The sequence below is a fragment of the Abrus precatorius genome, unplaced genomic scaffold, assembly GCF_003935025.1.
Source record: "Abrus precatorius isolate BTA unplaced genomic scaffold, Abrus_2018 Scaffold11, whole genome shotgun sequence".
Taxonomy (NCBI): Eukaryota; Viridiplantae; Streptophyta; class Magnoliopsida; order Fabales; family Fabaceae; genus Abrus; species Abrus precatorius.
The window spans coordinates 17,187,161-17,206,993 of NW_020874303.1; the positions used below are offsets into that span (position 1 = coordinate 17,187,161).

The 19,833-nt window shown below is 30.1% G+C and overlaps 2 protein-coding genes across 6 annotated transcripts; one reads left to right on the forward strand and one right to left on the reverse strand.

The window, feature by feature from the left end:
- The first annotated feature begins 320 nt into the window (after positions 1–320).
- On the forward strand, positions 321–5,202 carry LOC113853737 (MACPF domain-containing protein At4g24290-like). Its single transcript, XM_027484317.1, has 6 exons — positions 321–809; positions 893–1,131; positions 1,487–1,688; positions 2,284–2,467; positions 3,075–3,241; positions 3,785–5,202. The coding sequence occupies exons 1-6, from the start codon at positions 558–560 to the stop codon at positions 4,451–4,453; spliced, it is 1,713 nt and encodes a 570-aa protein (XP_027340118.1). The 5' UTR covers positions 321–557; the 3' UTR covers positions 4,454–5,202.
- On the reverse strand, positions 5,098–11,027 carry LOC113853735. 5 transcript variants are annotated; one of them, XM_027484313.1, is made up of 9 exons: positions 10,737–10,976; positions 10,480–10,609; positions 9,731–9,822; positions 8,743–8,890; positions 7,903–8,034; positions 7,661–7,813; positions 5,785–7,392; positions 5,538–5,698; positions 5,202–5,452 (listed from the first exon to the last, which is right to left on the reverse strand). In XM_027484313.1, exons 2-9 carry the CDS (start codon positions 10,603–10,605, stop codon positions 5,305–5,307), a joined length of 2,568 nt encoding a protein of 855 aa, XP_027340114.1. In that variant the 5' UTR covers positions 10,606–10,609; positions 10,737–10,976; the 3' UTR covers positions 5,202–5,304. The 5 variants fall into 5 exon arrangements, with proteins under 5 accessions (XP_027340113.1, XP_027340115.1, XP_027340114.1 ...); XM_027484316.1 differs by lacking the exon at positions 10,737–10,976 and adding an exon at positions 9,991–10,124 and having other exon boundaries at positions 10,480–10,593; XM_027484312.1 differs by having other exon boundaries at positions 5,098–5,452; positions 10,480–11,027.
- Positions 11,028–19,833: the final 8,806 nt, after the last annotated feature.

Sequence of the window (19,833 nt, forward strand, 5' to 3'; positions counted from 1 at the left end):
ATCATACATTCATAACTCTTTCCATTCGAATTCTATTACAAATAATTTAAATAATGGTTTTATTATTGTTCTTGTTCATTTGATTATATTTCATCTCTTTTTATCAATTTAAACACATAAATATAAAATTATTTGATTTTTTTAACTTGATTACAAATTCTAATATATATACTTTAATTTAACTACTATTTTAATTATTCATATTTAGTATTTATAATTTATAATTTTAAAATGAAGTTATTAATCCTAAATTTGACAGTCAAACAGATACTTTATTGTGTGTACCAAAAAAGTCTGAAGCATGAAAACCTGATCCATTCAAGTCAACACAACCGAATAAGAGATCCTGCTTCCTTGCTACTTCCTTACTGCTCAGAGAAGGCAAATCAATGGCACCAGTTTTAGCTCCCAAATTTTAGTTAATAGATCAATGAAACTTCAGAATGTTTTTTAAAATTAAGTCTTCGCTTTTGTTGACTAGGCTTGACTTTAATTGAGCCTTCAACTTATGTTCAACATGTGTGTTGCTTGCATGAGCTAGACCTTCAAATTGAGTAATGGCACCAAGAGATTCGCGTTTGGAAGCAGCCCAGAAAGCAATAAACTCAATTGGGTTGGGTTTTGACATAACACAAGATATAGATTTTGACAACTTTAAGAGGGGTTCAAGGTTGATATTTATCAATGATGAACAATGCCGTCATCTTGAGATTCCTGGCGGGATTTCAATTCCAAATGTTCCAATCTCTATCAAATGTGTCAGAGGGGAATCAAATAGAATCCATTCAGAAGTTCTCACCTTGCAACAGGCATGTTATGAATATATTACCACATGGTTAAACACTTATATTAACATTTAGAATGGTGTTAATTTTCCTATGATGTCTTTTAGATGTTGGAATACTTCAACCAAGAAATGTGTCTGGGAGGCAAAACTGCATCTGGTCATTTCTGTGCTTCATTTGGGTTATCTGGTAGATGTATAAAAGATTTGGCTTCTATCAAGTCTCTTGCTTATGATGGGTGGTTCATCAAACGCTATGCCATTGAGTTAGAAAGATATCATGGTGAACTCCTTGATCATGTCAAAGAAGCTGTGCCATCATCATGGGACCCTGAGGCCTTGGCAAGGTGAGCGGGTTTAAGGTCATAGGTTCAAATTGTGGTAAGAAGTAAATATAATATACCTATCAAAAAGATTCTAGGTTAGAAATTGCAAGAGTGACAAGTGCAGTTCACGTTGGATACAAGTTAAGCAACATATAAGTGAGAATAATTCATATACTTAATATCTTGTGGTTTTGGGTTAGATATGGTTTCTAATGTGCCTGTGTGGTTTGTTCTTGACTCATTGGATAAAGTTCTACTTTGTTTTTTAATTCTATTTTTTATTGCATTATGATATAGGATGTCATTGAATAACACAATTGAAATTGTATGTGTGTAACTCTATAATGATAAAGTAATTTCTACTGATTCATGCAAGGTTTATAGAACGTTTTGGAACTCATGTCATAGTTGGGGTGAGCATGGGAGGGAAGGATGTGTTATACGTTAGACAAGAGGATACATCATATCTTCTTCCAACAAGTATTCAAAAGCTTTTGAAGGATACAGCTAACATGACGTTCATGGATTCTGCAGAAAAGCATTGCCTAGCTTCTGAAGACTTAAGTAATGAAAAAGAGGTCACATTGCACATCTTTATTGAGTTGCTATGGCCTTTCTTCATGTTTTAGTGGAAACCGAAGATAGTTAATATTTGATCCCTAGAATTATAAGTTATTCGCTTTAGTCTTTAACTTTACAAAACTTTTGCTTTAGTGTTTGACTTTGTAAAATTTCATTCAATTTAATCCTTAATGCCAATTAAAACGTGTTAGTGAAAAAGAACTAAATGAATGAAATTTGAAATGTTTTACAAAGTTAAGGGTTAAAACGAATGACACTTAGAATATTCAGGACCAAAATGGAGGTTTACTCGTTAATTATCTCTTCTTTTCTTAGATAAAATAATTCACTTTGAAATTTTAAATTCTCCCTAGTATGTTACTCTGTCAATGGCCGCTGAAAGAACTTGTGTTTAATGTAACAATTAGCATCACAATATTAACATTTAATGTCCAATGTAATGAAGAAATGCTGGTTCTATTATGCTCTCATTTAATGTAACAATTAGCATCAATAACTTCACAATATTAACATTTGTTACAAACAAAAAAAAGCTTTTTAAATTTCATAACCAAATTGATCATCCATAAATTCTCTCATTTGGGTTTGCAGAACCTTTTTGTGATGCATAGTAGGAGGGGTGGAAGCAGTCAAAAGATGTATCATACTGAATGGTTAAATACTATTGACTCAGAACCTGATGTAATATCAATGTTTCTTCTCCCTCTGACATCCCTTTTGAGAAGTACCCGAGGAAGTGGATTCGTGAGCCACGCCATAAATCTCTATCTTCGTTGTAAGCAATTATTTGATTTGTTTTGTTTCACAAATATTTCACAGAACAGTAAATATGAGTCCTTTTAGATTCTACCTAAATTTCAGAAAATGATCATTATGTCAAGAAAAATGCTATTATCGACAAACAAAAAATCTCAATTGTTTTTTGAAGGGAGCACAATTGACCATATTTTGGGTCTAGCACACTAGCAGATTTTTCTTATGCTGTAACGCTTCAAAGGGTTAGACTAGGTCAAGTACATATAACTCTTACCAGTAGACACTTGCTGATTTTTCTTTGTAAGACATTTTCAAAGATTTTTTATGATCTTATAAGATTCTTTACAAAGTTTTAGAAATATATATTTTTTCCATATTTATCTTTCATAAATATTAAATCTTTCTAACTTCTCAACAATTAATATGATATATTGATATTAGAGTTTGACTTAAATAAGAATAAACTTGGAATATTGTAATTCTAATGCGTTAATTAATTTTATTTATTTATTTATCTGTGTGGTTTAATTAAGAGAGTTTTACAAATAAGAACATTAGGAGTATAATAAAATCTGTCTGAAACTGAGTTACCTGAACCCGCATGTGAACGGTGGCTGCTGAAACAGACAAGCCTCCAATTGAAGATCTCCATGAGTTCTTTGAGTTTCAACTACCAAGACAATGGGCACCTGTGCTTAGTGAGATACGTCTTGGTTCTCACTGGAAGCATCAAGTGAACACCTGGCTACGATTTAGTATCTTGGGTCCTAAGCTTTACATAAATACAATTCCAGTAAGTTTTCTATCCTTCATTTTTAATGTGCATTTTATGAGTTGAAGTTCCCCGCACTTTTATTGTTCTATACTTCTAGTAAACTGTGAGCCAAAAGAAAATGGTCCCTACTTTCCTTTTACTTTCCTTTTATTATAAACATAAAGAAAGGGAGATTAGTTTCTGTACATATACTTTCCTTTTTCTTATTGTTAAAAACAAAAAGAAAGTAAGGGTAGTTGTTGAATCTGTATGGCATGGTGTGTTAATTTCTCTTTTTTCTGACAGAGTTAAACTGAAATACTGAAATATCATTGATCATAATCCTTGCACACATAAAAAATTGCAGAACTCTATTGTGATATAATTATCGGGAATATTCTAATTTGATGTTGCTAATCCTAATAGGTTATTTAGCCTCTGATGGTATAATGATCTCCTATTATCATCATACTACCAAATATCAATTGTGCATTTTACATGCATATCTCCTATTATGCATTTTACATGCATATCTCCTATTATGCATTTTACATGCATTGGCTCCTTTTTCCTTGATGGCAGGTAGATGTAGGTAATAGACCAGTGATTGGGCTGAGATTACAATTGGAAGGGAGAAGAAGCAACCGGTTGGCCATTCACCTGCAGCATCTGGCTTCTCTACCTAAGTCCTTACCACTTTCAGACAATGCAAATGCATACTTGTCTTGTAACTCGTACAACTGCAGCTTCCATAAAAAAGTTAAATGGAACAGCTTCTCATATGTTTGTACTGCTCCTGTTGAATCAGATGATAGTGTTTCCATTGTGACAGGAGCTCAGTTACAAGTTGAAAAGAAGTGTCTCCTTTTAAGGTTGCGCTTCTCCAAAGTCATTGGTGCCACTCTACAGAAGGCACCTGAGTGGGATCAATCCTCCAGTCTTGGCCACTTCAGCATCAAATCTGGGGGCATCTTAGCATTTATTTCCAAAGAGGGACAAAGGGGTCATCCAAAGCCAGGTGATAAGACAATTGGTTCAACTACATATTCTGCTGCACGCCCTGCACCAGTCCACACACCTAAGCTTCAAAGGTTTGTTGAAACAAAAGAAATGATTAGAGGACCAGAAGATACTCCGGGATATTGGGTTGTGTCCGGAGCAAGGCTTTCTGTTCAGAATGGAAAGATATATCTCCTTGTTAAGTATTCACTGTTTTCCTTCGTTATGCAAAGTGAAACTGAAGCTTCATAACAGTGTTCTAATGATCAATTAACCTTCCTTTGAAGTCAAAGGTGCCTGACTGCCTGCATTTTTAGCGGGTTTGGCTTTGACATTAGATTTTTCATATACATACATGCATACGTGTGTATCCATGAATGCATGTATGTGTTGTTTAATTTAGTCCTATCATTTCTACAGACCAATTTATGGCAGATTCGTCAATCGTGTGCAACTAATTGCCAACAATGGAATTGAATTAGATATAATATATATCACCTTAGCATATACTTTTCTTTAAAGTTCAAAATTGGTTTATTTTTTTGGGGGGTTATAAACTAGATTTACATGTAAATAAAATTGTAAACTTACCTAGCCCAATGTAACTTCAGCTTGACAGTTTAATTATGGTTCAAGTGAATTAGGACTTTGGGGGCAAGTGTCTAAGCATGCTTATCCGTTACAAAGCGTATTTAATGTAAGGGATTGTCTATTTTAAAATAAGAGTGAATGAGAGTATAATTGAAGCATATTTTTTTTAAAGGAAGATAGTTTAATTTAGTCAATTTTTTAATAATCCAAACTTGACAAGTTCTTGTGAAAAATACCCCTATATGGTCAAAAGTCTTTCAATTGCATGGCGTGAAAGGTCATAGAAGGATGAGAAACCAAGATACACGTTACCATAGCTGCTCAATACGATTCTTGGAGCAATGAAGAGTAAGGGTGAAATCTATATTATCATGTTTGAAACGGGGAAAAAAGATTCTGGGAAGAGCTTTTCAAAATTGTTATTCCCCGGGGTCAATTTGATAAACATTGTAAAATAGGATGAAACTTTTCTTTACACCTTTCTCATTATCTGTAAGAGACTTAAATATTTATTACTTTAACTTGAGCTTTTCAGCTGGATAAATCCCTTTTGTTGTACTTATCCTCTTTACTTTCAGAGGTGATTTTTTCTGTATCTTCTCTTTGCCTTTATGACTAGATGCCATACTTGGTTGTGCAGCTTTTTCTCCACCATTCCTCCTATCAAACAAAAGACCAAAAGTCAAATCAATGGACTAATAGTCAGCACTACCTGGAAATCTTATAAAATGTGTCAAACACAAACCTTAGGTGCAAAACCATGACTAGCAAACCAACAGCAGCTGCACCACCCAACACTGATCTTAGCAGTAGCCTCTTTTGAGTTTTTTCTTTTGGTATTTCTATAGCTCCCACGTCTGTTTTTTCTAAGGAGTGCAGGCTATCATCATCCGGTTTTATTTCTTCCTATATAAAAAATTTCAAGACAAACTCAATTTGCATACAGGTATGATTAAGACAAGCCTGCCTGAAAAAATATCAAAACAGCTTACTTTAATTACATGAGTATGTTCTGAAAGGTAGAAAGGGTCCTTCTCATATTGACATGCTTGATGACCATCATTCAATTCAAGTTTCAAGCGTTGATCATCACAGTTGACAGGAACTACATTATTAGTTATTAAATCTAGTAGTATTTTCTGACCTCCGTCTCCATTTCCCATGTATTGAGTTGCGACACCTTTGCAGAAATCATTAACTTCATCACCAATATTTGGGCATTTTTCAGAGTCATCTACACCTATAGAATTTGATGCAAGAGCAAGACAATCATTGTTTAGCTCTTTACCATCAGTGCCCAACTCAATAGCAGCTCCACTAACTACATCTTCGTTTCGTAGAGAGGACAACATAACCTTGGACATCAAGATTTCAGAAGTTTTCTGTTTACAAGGTGTAGTTTCCTCATATAATCCATCCTCCAAAATACATGGAGAACTTTTGTTACCATTATTTCTATATGATGTCATAGCAAATTTTCCTTTCTGATCCCATTTACAAGACTCAGGCAAATAATAAGACTGATCGGACGGACACTCACCAGATTGGTTGCAACTAGCATTATCCAAGCACTTTAAATCAACTTGAGAGTTCCTCTCTTCATATGCTAGTAACTTTTTCAGTGAAGTTGAGCTAATGTCATTGCTATGAGGTACAGTTCTATCGGAAGAATTAGAATTTCTGAAGTACCAATCAGAACAATATAGTGAATGCTCAGTTTCCTCAAATTTCTTTACAAAATATGAATATCTTTCATTGTAAGTGATACCATATGCCATTTCCTTACATTTCATTATGCCTTGAGATTCATGTTCTTCTTTTATCTTGTCCCAGTGACCACTCTTGTCATTGTTCAATTTAAAAGACTCAATGTTCTGACAGTTGTTCTCTGCATCAAATTGATCTCCCAAGTTCAATGCTTCCCTTGACAAACAGCTCATGCCAGCAACCTCCATATTGTCACCAATTTCAAAACAATTACCATTTTCAGTAGTATTTGGAGTTGGGTTTGAACCATGAGAACTAACACTTTGAGGCACATTTGGTGTACTATTTCCTTCCTGAAACAGATCCGGGTCCTTCCCATCATTTGCATGCGAGCTAGCATCTATCGTACATGGTATTCTGTCATTCGAAGGAGTCCAACCTGACAACACATGCTCAAAGTAATCGAAGTCCATAAACCTACTTTCTTGGATTTTTTCGACTCTATTATCTAAATGAGAGGTCATACCAATAAGGTCAGCACGTAAATCCCCAAAAGGATGAGATGATGACCAAATCAGCTCACAATCATGCTCTACATTCTTAGAGCAATGACACTGCAATGATTCCATTGAACATAACAATTCAAAATCATCATTAAAATCTTCATTTCTATGTTGGTTTTGAATGCCCAATTGATCAAAATTTTCAGGCATATAAACACTTCCAAATTCAACCATGGGGGACTCTACGTCGTAGTTTGTCTCTGATGTATAATCATACAAGTCGTCCGTACCTAAGCCATCAAATTGAAGCACTAGGTGTTGGTTTTCTGTATATTCAGATTGGTCTGAATATGGCTTGCAGTCTCTAGTGGAGCCTGTAGCTGAGTAACCCTACAGAAGCATCATAGTTTAGAGATACAAGTAACAAAATGATTTGGTAGAATCTAGAAGCACAAGGTAAAGCACATGGCATTAACAAAAATGTCTATTCATTGGCACTTTATTTACTTATTCTCTTTGGGATTAAATTGGAGGTAAAAGCACTTGGATACAAAAGGGATAGGTGGAAGTGAGGAATTAACCTCTGGCACTATTATCATACCCAATCATAAAAGAATTTAATGTTTTGTTTTAATTGAATAGTAAATTAAAAACACACCTGTCTAGATTTTCCTCTTGCATGTTTTTGGTAACAATAACTATCTGAGGAATCTGCTAGGATGCTATGAGACAGCTCTATGCTCCTACGGATACATCCAACCAAATCCTTGGGCATGGCTACCATGCAAGTCACAATGTCAAAGTCTGGAACCTGTCACCACATTTTCACGTTAGTAAAAACCATTATGTTGAGAATAAAATGGAAGGGGCAAGTAAATTAAGATTGTGAAGAATTCTTACATTTATATTCATAGACCTTGATTTTTTGGAGAATGAACGTATACACATACAAACTCTTCGAGTGTTTCTTCTCTCAACTACATCTGACGGAGAGAAGAGGTCAACACCAGTAAGTCCCAAAATTTTGCAAATCTGCGAATTAAAAGATACTGAGATTACATAGATGTCCAGTTACTTTTATCTGTTTACATAATTCAAAAGTTGGAAATATAAATGAATAAAATAAGTTTTCAGAGTTTGTCTTTACTGTATTCCTATGTTTACATATATTTATACTATTTCAAATAAGTCAGTATCAGCATAACATACAGAGTTGCAAACTAAAATTGATACGGATGTAATGGTCAATAATTATTTTGAATCTTCATGTCACGAGTATCATTAGAAATCGTCATGGTGGTGCAATTTAATTTCACAAAAAACAGAACATTACAACAAAACAGAAAAGACCATAAGTCATTACATAATTCAGAAGCTCTCAACACATTTACATTGGGAGGAAGAACTAAAGAATTGTTGAGCAAAACTTCAACAGTATAAACATCCCGGACTGTGCTTCAATTTGGATTCCGAATTGGATTACAGAAGTCTACACCCATTCTCCATACAACCACGTTCCACTAAATTCAAATGAAATAACAAGGAAAACTGCTGGTTTCAGAACTATAATGAAAATGCAAAATTTACCCTATGTTGGTTTGATCAGTAATGAGTTTTCTGGTATGAATCTGTGTGATCACTTAAAAAATTATTCTAACTGCATTCTCTAGGAAGTAAGGAAAATATAAGAATTGTTGCCGAATTTGTCAAAAGGAAAGATGTAAAAATCAAACAATTTACCTTCAGAAATGAATCAACATTAGAATAAGGCCTGTATCTCCCACTGATCTTCTTAGAAGCAAATGGTTGGTTTTTGTAAAATTTTGAATGTCTTAGCTCCATGTGTTTTGCCAATAGAAATTTCCACACAACTTTTGACACTTGAAACCTGAAAACCGATTAAACTGTATTCAGATTCCAAACAATGTAAAGTGCCAATGCAAGAGCTTCCTCTGTAAGGAATTAAATTCTACTCACAACATACAAAGTAAAAGTATTCTTCTATTTATATTCTGGCGAAATCAAATTCTTTCATGAAGAGTTTATTAGATTCTAGCTGTAGATTTGCCTGGAATAAAACATAAGAACGTTTAGGATTTCCCAATATCTTCAGAAATTTTATGTAAAATGTTATTATAGCACAATGATTTACTCACAAATGAATGTCAGTAATTGATAAAGGCTCATTTCTTTAGATTTATTAAAAAAAAAAAAAACTTTGTGGTGTAAATTTTTATCAGCTTTTTTTTTTCAGAAACTATCGTTTTCAATTTTAAAAAATTACATGATTGTTATAATTCTTCTAACACGGATTTTATTTTTATTGGAAAAAAAATCATGAAAAATTAGAAACAAACAGATTAAAAAAAATGTTTTTTTCTAATTCCTACTACTTTCCATGCAGGTGGTCACAATGAGATTCCTTCGTTATTTTTTTTTCTTCAATTCTCAAAGTTTTATCCTCGATTTTTTTAACTTCATCATTTAAACTATATTAATTTTAATTATCTACTTTCCAAAATTAACGCAATAAAAATATCGTATAATCGGCTTAGTATTTGCATTATCTTTATGATAAATGTAGCTTTTAAATTTTAATAGAAATGCAAACATAATATATTACGAATTAGTTTTCGAAATACAATATATTAGCAACAATAATAATCATAAGTAAAATTAAAAATTTTAAAACAACATTGTCCATCACACACATTATCAAAATACGTACAGCAATTCTCCATCAGCAAGTAGTTCTGATATAATAATTTGCTCATCTAGTCTTATCTGCAATACTTCTCCAAGCCAAATTCTCGCTTGAGTCTGTAAATTGGAAAACAAATTAGCAATAAGAACAAACCCATATCATCTAAAACTCAGCGACGAAGAAAAGGGAAAGAAAACAACCTATAATAATATATTATAAAGTATAAGATTATATTTCATTTTTCAGAAAGCTTGTATAATAATATCCATCGAGACCAATATTACCACCCCAAATTCCACATTGAAGAATTGAAAGTTTCTCCATAAATAGTAAGGGATGTTTCTTTTTCCAGAAAAGTTTTATAATTTCAGAAATATTTATTTAGCTCTCAAACTCTACCTGCATCATCTGCCTATATCTAAGAAGAGAAAATGCTATTAGCACAATCTTCAAACTTTAATACGATAACTTACATAAGCATAGTAAAGCTTCTGCATCGAAACAACAAAATCAATATGCAGAGTGCAAACTGATATACATATCAAAACAGCGTTAATCCTGATTCCAATTCTTCAAGTGAAAAGAAAATGTAACATAGCAAAACGGTCGATCCATGGGAGTACAAGAACTAGAAAAAGAAATAAATATTATCTTCTGTCAATGAATCAACGCAAACAGATTCTAAAATCCAAAACAAATCAATCGGTTACAAAATCGCACTAAGAAGCAATCATCAAAACAAACGAAAAACAGTGAAACAGAGAGTGATAAACCTGAAGGAATGCATCATCGAGTTCACGAAAGCTGGATTCGGCAGAGGAAAAAGAAGAATCAACAGAAGCGATTTTGTAGAACTCGGAAGATGGGGCAGTGTCCGATGAAGATTCTTCACAAACCATTTATCTGTTTTCCCCCCAATCCAAATCGAAATGCAAAAGAAATAGTAACAGTAACACGCGACAACCTCAACCATACACTTCTATATATAGGTGTTACGTTGGTGTGTATGTGACAAGCTACAACCTTATACCTTATACATTTTAGTATCGGTTGTGTGTGTTTTGTACGATCGACAAAAAGTCTTGTGCCACAAAAGACACACCCAGGATTCTGGTACTGTCTTCCTTTTTAGTGTTCTTTCTTTTGGTTATTGTCAGTAGAATAGAGCAGAAAATTTGAAAGGTGAAACGAAACACAGACACAGCCAATGATTTGATGAGGTTGGAGTTATTAAGGCACATTCCCCTTTCCATTCACTGTTCCATTTCGGTGGATGGGTCAACATCTTCTGGCATGTTTTCATTCCTGTCTTTTGCTGATTGAAAATAATAATAATAGCAACATATTATATTACACACTTTTTTTAATATTTTTAATAAATTTTAGTTAATAATTAAAATTGGGTTAAAAAATATATTAGAGAGTGTATGAATTTTCTCAACTAAAAATAGCCATGTCTTCTCCACTCCTTTGTTTTTGTTTTTTTAAAGAGAAAATATGATTATTATTATTATTATTATTATTATTATTATTATTATCTCTAAAATAAATGTTTTCATGTGTAGAGTGTGAACACTGATTTGTTTTTCTTTATGACAGACAGGTGTTAGTGTTGCTTTTAAATTAGTTCAAAAGACCTTATTAAATGCCATATTTGGAGGAATTAATTAACATTGTTGAAGTGTTGTATTAAGTCGTAAGATTTTCAAAGAAATATTTATTTCAATTGACCAGAATAAATGGCATTCCAATGGTCCCATTATCAACTACTATTACTTTGATGATTAAGGGTACATTAACTTAATACTAAAATTAAATCCAAGTTTTTGTTTGAACAAATCGAAACAAAACAGAAATTTGGCCTTGTAAAACGGCCAAATTAACAATCCTTTCTTAAAAATTTAGTTTACTATGGATGATGAGAAAAGGATAATAGTGTTAATTAACTTTTAATAAATATGGCATCGAAGGTTACGTGTCCCTTCCACACACACACCCTCAAATCTTGTCTCTGTGCATTTCCTTTTTTCTTTCTAAAGTCACAAAAATTATGAACCAAATGAAATGAGAAATCATGGATAGGATTGGGATAGGGTTTTCAGCTCTCAAAATATAATATGCAAACATTGCTATCCTCTGATGTGTATATTCATCAATTTGCCCATACACATATGTAGTTTAAGAAACTCACTTACAGAATAATATAATAAAATTGAAAATTATTGCAAATATTTTTTAATATATTGAATCTTAAAAATCAGGTAATTTATCATATCATGATATCCATTTATATCGTAATTGTTCTTAAAAATAAGATTAATTTTATATATACTTTTTCTCGCTTCATCACGTATCCTCTTTGTTTTGTGACTCATAACTGCTCAAGTTTATTTTCATCTTTACTTATTTATTACTTCAAATAAATAAGGAGGATGCTTTACTTCGAAAAAATTTAATTTCCTTAATACTTTAATCAATACTTATTCTTATTTAATCAACGCTAGACACAACGAAGAATTTAGCAGGGTGTCAATAAAATAATCTTTTAATAAACTAAGACAAGTTTTTAAAAATTTAAAAATCTTATAGCAAAAAAAATAATTTTTTTAAAATCTAAAATTCCTGTATTTTTATGTATTAACTTATTTTTATTTTCATTTTTTCAATTAATTTTAAACTCTTGTGTTTGTCATTTTCTTATTTAAGAATAACTATATAATATACAAAAAATTTACTAATATCGTGTTATTCTCCATAAATTGCAATCCCTGTAAATAAATAATTAATAATTTTAATAATATTTTCATTTAAATAAAATCTTATTAAGATGTTTAATATCAATTTGAAAGCAAATACAATAAGGGTTACACATACAATTTTTGTACTATTTTAACACAAAATCTACAAAACCAATATTAACTCTTTATAAATAACTTGATATAGTAAATAAATTATGGCATTAAATACTACGCCAGAATGATTTTGTATTTTTTTTGGTCGACCAAACATAGCTTAAAAGTGGGTCAGGCCGAAGAAGAGTTAGCTTAGATAAGCTAGCTATTGGGCTAATTGGTTGGAGCGTATGACGAAGCCCAAAATTGTGAATTCAGAGAAAAAAAACTTCAATTTTTTTAGACCAACCCTTCAACATCAAACAATGAGTATTATGTTAGTCATTTCGAGCTTACATCTTAAAAGCATCAAATACAAATTTATGGTGTTTTTTAAAAATAAAAAATGCATCACTCATGAAAACATTTTAAAATAAACAAAAGAATGTAGGGCTTTAAGAATTCAACTGATAACAAGAGAATAAAAAATAAAATAAAAATAAAAAATAATATGAAGAGAATAATTTTTTTTATTAAATATTAATATTTTATTAAAAATAAATTGAGTATAAAAGATACTCTAATCTATTACAATCTTTAAATAAATTAATAATATATATAAAAAAATTATTAATCAAATTCACATATATAATCGATTATTCTAAAAGTCTTATTATAAACTATTTCAAAAAATTTATAAAAAATATATTAATTAGAGTGTCAATAACATAATAATGGTGACAATAATAATAATATTATACTAATAACAATAAAAATAGTAATAATAATCACAATAACAATAATAATAAAAGTAATCATATCAATAATAACAGTAATATTAACAGTAACAACAAAATACAATAATAATAATATAGTGATGTTGAGACAGTGACAATAGTAATTATAATAAAAATAATATTAGCAATATTAGTAATTATAATAATATTATACTAATAACAATAAAAAAAAGTAATAATAATCACAATAACAATAATAATGAAAGTAAAATCAACGTAAATACATTTATAATAATAGTAATAACAATAATAGCGATAATTATGACTTTATTCCGGTATTGGCAACATCAATAAAAAATACAATACACGAAATAATAACAATAATAAGACTAACAATAAATACTTAAAAATAACAATAATGATAATACAAAGTGATGATAAAAAAAATTATCCTAACTTATTAATATGCAATACAATTTTTAAATTAATAAACAAAAATTATTAATCCTATTAACTCACCAGAAATATATTAAAATAAAATACTATAAATGATGTATCTTATGATTCTCATATTGTAACACCCTTATTTTGTAATTTATTATTTTTACAATTAATATTAGTTGTTTGTGCATGTTATTTGAAATTAGAAGTGTTTAATTGATGTAAATTATAGGATATCTCGCTGTAGCGAGAATAAGGCGGTGAAAATAGAACATTCTGGAGCCCTCTTGCTGTAGCTGAAATCTCTCGCTGTAGCGAGAATGCTACTCTCTCGCTGTAGCGAGGAGCTCTCGTTGTAGCTAGAATGACAAACAGCAAAAGAAGAAAACTTCTGATTTTTTCGCTGTAGCAAGAAAGTTGCGAGTTTGAGAGATATTTAAGAAACTCTCGTCCTAAAATCTTCATTTTCAACCAAATCACATATCCTTCTCCATCCTCTTCATTTTCTCCCTCTCCTTTCTCAGAGAAAACCTCTAATAACTCTCGATCTTCTTCAGATTTGAGCTCAAACATTCGTTCTTCTTGGATATATGTAAGTTTCTCGGAGCTCAGATCTCTATTTCATTCCTTTTCTTCGGTTCTCTTCTCATGATAAGATCTCTACCTCAAAATACTTAGGAAATCTTATCTTTTGGAAGATCTCTCTGTGGATACTGTGAAATCTCTCTGTAGATCACTCAAAGAACTAATTTGGAGGAACCATTATCAGGTAAGGGGAGTATTTTCTAGCTGTAGTTTATATGTATATATAGATCTAGTGGTTATATGAGAAACATGGGCATCTCACTTAGAAAAGATCGGTAGATCTTGATAATAGCATATGATAAATGAGTATTTTGACATAAAGAAAGGTTTGAGTTTATTTGAACTGATAATATCAAATTTTTTAAAGAAAGATATGAGTTAGGACAACTTTAAGAGGTTTCAAAACTAAGTTTCTAAGGGTGTATATGAATTAAATACTAAAAGATATACGATAATGAACTTTAAGTTAGAAGACTACATATATTGGTATTGTGCGAATTGAGCTGAGTTCGAAGGTGTCTGACCTTTGGCAGATTATACTGATTGTATGGTGTGAGCTTGTGTGGTAGTCTCTATGATATGATTGATGTATTGCATTAGTGATATGATGTGATATTGCCTGATAATTTGATATGTTGGACTTGTATGATGTAATAAGTATAGATGTGAAATGATGACTAAAATGTATGTAATATGAATAGAATGATTGAAATTGGAAGTGTATGGTATATGAATGAATGATGGAAATATGAATGAAATGTTGATTGGAAGTGAAAGCATGTCATATATAAATGAGAAATGAGAATATGATGCGTGGTTATAATGCATGAGTTCACGTAATTTGAAACAGAGTGATTATAATATAAACTATAGCACGTTGAAGGTTGTGTTATCATGTATATTGTAATCTATGAATTTTTATATAAATTGTGACTCATGAATCATGACATGCTGATTGATAGAAAGGAATGTGAAATGAGAAATGAGAAATGCTGAGAATGAGAAAGAGAATGAGTATAAATAGTACAGCGATACACTAGGAGTATAGAGTTAAGGAGAAGATTTGAAAAATCTTAGGAAAATGAGGATTGTGAATGTTAGTAATGAAAAGGGTGCACAATAAATTATTGAAAATAAACATTCACAGGCCACACCCGCATCTCCCGACGCAACTCCTGACTATTCCTTTGCTAAAAGGGGCCAGGGCAACACACGTGTATTCGTGATGTTGCGGCTATCCAGCAACTATCCATGTTAGAAGTCCTCAAGGGATCACAGGGGCAATTATTATGATGAAAAGTAATATAGATGAGTTGTGATATGATATATGTATCGTAGCAGATCAGGTCATGTTGTTATGGTATGTGTGTTGCAGTACATCGACAGGTGTTACTGGGACAGATGTATCATGACACATGAATTGAAATGATATGGCACATGTATAATAACATACAGGTCAATATTGAAATGTGTGTATAATAAGTGAAATGTTGTATGTGCTTGATGGACGATTGTATGACTATATGTATTTGAATGAGAATAAATTAGAATAAAGTATTAGGCTACGATTCTAATTATTATTATTAGTTAAGATATAATAAAAGAAATTTAGTGGACGGAAAATACTCACCCTTATTAAAATGTTTTAGGTACTGAAAAAGAAAGAATGGAGATAGATGATCTATTCTAGGATCATACTCATTAAGAAGTTATGGAAAAGGAACTGCTCGGATCTAATAAAATTTTATGAAATAGATGTATAAATATTTAATGTATTTTTATTCATTTTAAAAGAGAAATCTTCTGTTAAGAATATATTTATATATTTTTAAAGAAATATTATAAATTCGTCAAGTTTTCTAATTTGTGTTCTCATGCTGTACTATTTATACAAAGCATACAAATTTTTGTTAATTATGTTTTAATAATATTATTATTAAATATAAATTAATTTCAATATAAAAGAGGGATTTTACACATATTCCCAGTCAAATAAACAACTAATATCTTTACGGTTTCAGTTAAAAATTAGTGAACATAGCAGAAAAAAGATACAATTCATGACCGAAATTAAAAAATGTTATTTAAAATATTGAGAAAATGGATTAATATAGTAGGTGTTTATTTTATTTTTTGATTATTCTATGGATTCATAAAGCGACATCATTTATTGGGTGTAAAATGATGCGTGTTTACTGTGATGAGCCACTACTTTATTACCAACTTTTCATCCATCAATTGCTCCTTCAATTGAAATGTTTGCTTCATATTAGGGAGTGTTTGTTTTTTGACCACCCCAAATCGGCTTCCAAATATAATTTAAATTCAGGACACTTAAAAGCAAAAATTTCAACACACGTGTAAAACAACGAAGGTATAATCATATTTACTTTTATACACGTAAAAACGTTTTATTTAATTTATAAATTGAGGTACCCGCAAGTAGGATACCACAATACTATACCTGTCCCATTAACGTGTGGGCACATAATACTCTTTTAATCAATCTCGCAAATATTCACAAATATAAATATTTTTGTTATTATAGAAATTTATCTACAAATATATATATGTACAAATAATTTTATTATCTTTATTCCTGAACTTCAGTCTTTCATTTTAACTTATTAAATTATATCAAAATTTAAAATATTGGTCACAGATAATAATAAGAACGGACTAGGCTTATATTTAAATAAACCTTGTTTACTACATAAAATTAGAGTTTAAGTTTAGGCTTATGATCCATAGGCTAAATTTTTAAGTTTGATCTGACTTTTTTAGAAATCTGACTTTGTTCAATAACTTATTTAGTAGTATATTTAATATTAAGGCTTTTAAATAACATACATTTAAATTTTACATACCAGTAAGCCAATGAACTAGTAGCCAATAGGCTAGCAAGCCGAAAGACTTCTTATTAATAAAATAACATATGATAAGTAATTATATTTAAATATTATGTTTAATAAAAAATATATATATACATAAATGACTTTACAAATATCATATCTCAACATGATCATATTTAATAACTTCACAAAATTTCATATCTCAAATAGTTCAAAAAGTATTATGTCTATATTATGTAATATCAAATACTAAGTTAATAATTAAGATATTTGTTACAAAAAGAAAAACTAAAAGTGAGACTAGAACATAAAATTCAACAAACAATTGTCAAAGATAACATCTTTTTTATTTATGTAGTAATGACTTTGAAGAATTATCTGAGGGTTAAAAAGTTGAAAAATATTTAAATTAAAAATACTAGAATAAAATTAGGAATGAATGAATTATAATAAAAGATTAAGATATTTTAGAACAGACAAAATTTTAATTGATAGTTTTTTTATGATAAGTTTTAATTTTGGTACTTTGATAGTGTTATTATAATTATTATATTATTATAAATTAAATATTAAATTATATTATATATACATTAATATGTATAAAATTTTAATTAATAACTTTTTTACAGTAAGTTTTAATTGATATTCTAATAGTATAATTATAATTATTATATTATTAAAGTATAAATACTAAATTATGTTTTACATTACATATTATATATATATATATATATATATATATATATATTTTAGATAATTACATTTATATAAAATTATTACAAATAAATAAATAAATATAAATTATAAAATAATATAATTATTTAATTAGGTTGATCTAATAAAATATGAAAGTTTTTTTTTTTTAAAGTTTATGTCTAATCTCTTTATTTAAATAAGTATTTTTAAAAGTTTAAATCTAGTTTTTTAATAAACGAGTTGAGTCAGGTTAGATCTAAATAGGTTAATTTATAAGCCTTTTAGCCTGATACATTCTCATTGTAGTCATAGTCTAATATTTATAATACTTTATAACTAATTTTAACAATCATACAAAATTTATTGAGATTTTGACAAGATTTAACACTGCTATAATAACAAAATTAATACGAAAATAAAATTTAATAATACAGCCTTTATGAAATACTAATTGTTGAAAACAAAATTCAATTGAGTTTTAATAAAAACAAAGTGATAATAATGCACCGTGTAATATATTATTTATTATTAGATTAAATTTATTAAAAATTATAAAATTACAAGTAAACTTATTAAATAGAGAATACAATCTATAATATAATTTTGTAATTTTTAATAATTTTAATCAATACTAAAGTATTCTAAAAATTATATTACACAGTTATATCTTTTTTTTCCCCAATAAACTCAATATAATAATAGAAAGTATTAAAATATGCGTCGCTGACATTTTCATTTAAATATAAAATTTATTTGTTGTTATTCTTTAGTTAAAATTAAAGTTGTGCTTCAATAATTCACGTCAACTTTTATTGTTTGAGTTATTCAAGTAAAACTTCAAATTTGATTAACAAGTTGTATAAAAATATTTAAAATTACACTTAAATTTTATCTTTTCCAATATTAGACTTATAATTGCCACCTTATGAAGAAGTCTTTTAACTCCTTAAAAGTGAAAAGATATATAAAATAAAAAATAAAACTCGATTTATCATTAATTGAAAACTAATTTTATAAAATATGAAAATTTAAATCAATAGAATATCACTTTATTATCGAATGTCTAAAAAGACCACAAAAAATAAGCATTGACAAAATATTATAAACAATCAAAATGAATGGGTGAATGGGATCCAGTGTTTTTCAGAAGAAATAGAAAACGAACAGATAGCAAGAAGGCAGTGCCAGATTCAGTATAATTACTATTTATACAAGGATGTTTCACTTCCAGTAATGTCGGACACGAGACATTGTCACGCTCAAAAACTGCCAAATCACAGCAAGCACACAACAGTTGCAGGATCCGTTTGCCAACAGAAAATCCACCGTTCCCTTTCACCTTCTGATTTGACCCTATGAGATATCACCATCACTATTTTATTTTTATTTTGTCTTTGTGGGGTTACGTATTGAGTGAAGCGGAGACTTCAATGTCAAGTTCCATCATTTTTGTCATTATTAAAATGCCGAGGCATAACATGCATAAATAGCTATCAGATGCCACACTGGTCCACATTGAAGTGACTGGTTTGTCGTCTTGTTTGCATCTTGCTATCGGTATTGTTCTAAAGAAGCAAAAGGGACATACTATAACCCTGTATTATTGTTATTCTACTTTTCAAACTCCGTTTATTCAAGGAGGGTCATGAACCAACGAAACACCCACCTATTCCTTCTGCTTTTCTCTTCTTTTTATGCATTACTGCAAAAGTGGGAAAAAAAAAACCCGTTTGAATGCACATCAAAGAGACAGAAAGAGAGAGACTGAGGGCCAGAATGGGGTCCCCCTCTGGGAACTTTTCTTTCTTGCTCTACAGGTAAACCGTCTCTTTTTGATTGTTCCAACCAAAAATGTATGTTCAATTCAATTCTATTATCAATCTTTTTGACTGTCTGTACATTTATTACCCCCTCCCGGGTCAATTTGAATCTCTCCACACCCCACAATGTCCACATCCACAACGAAAGCAATAATTAAAATAAAG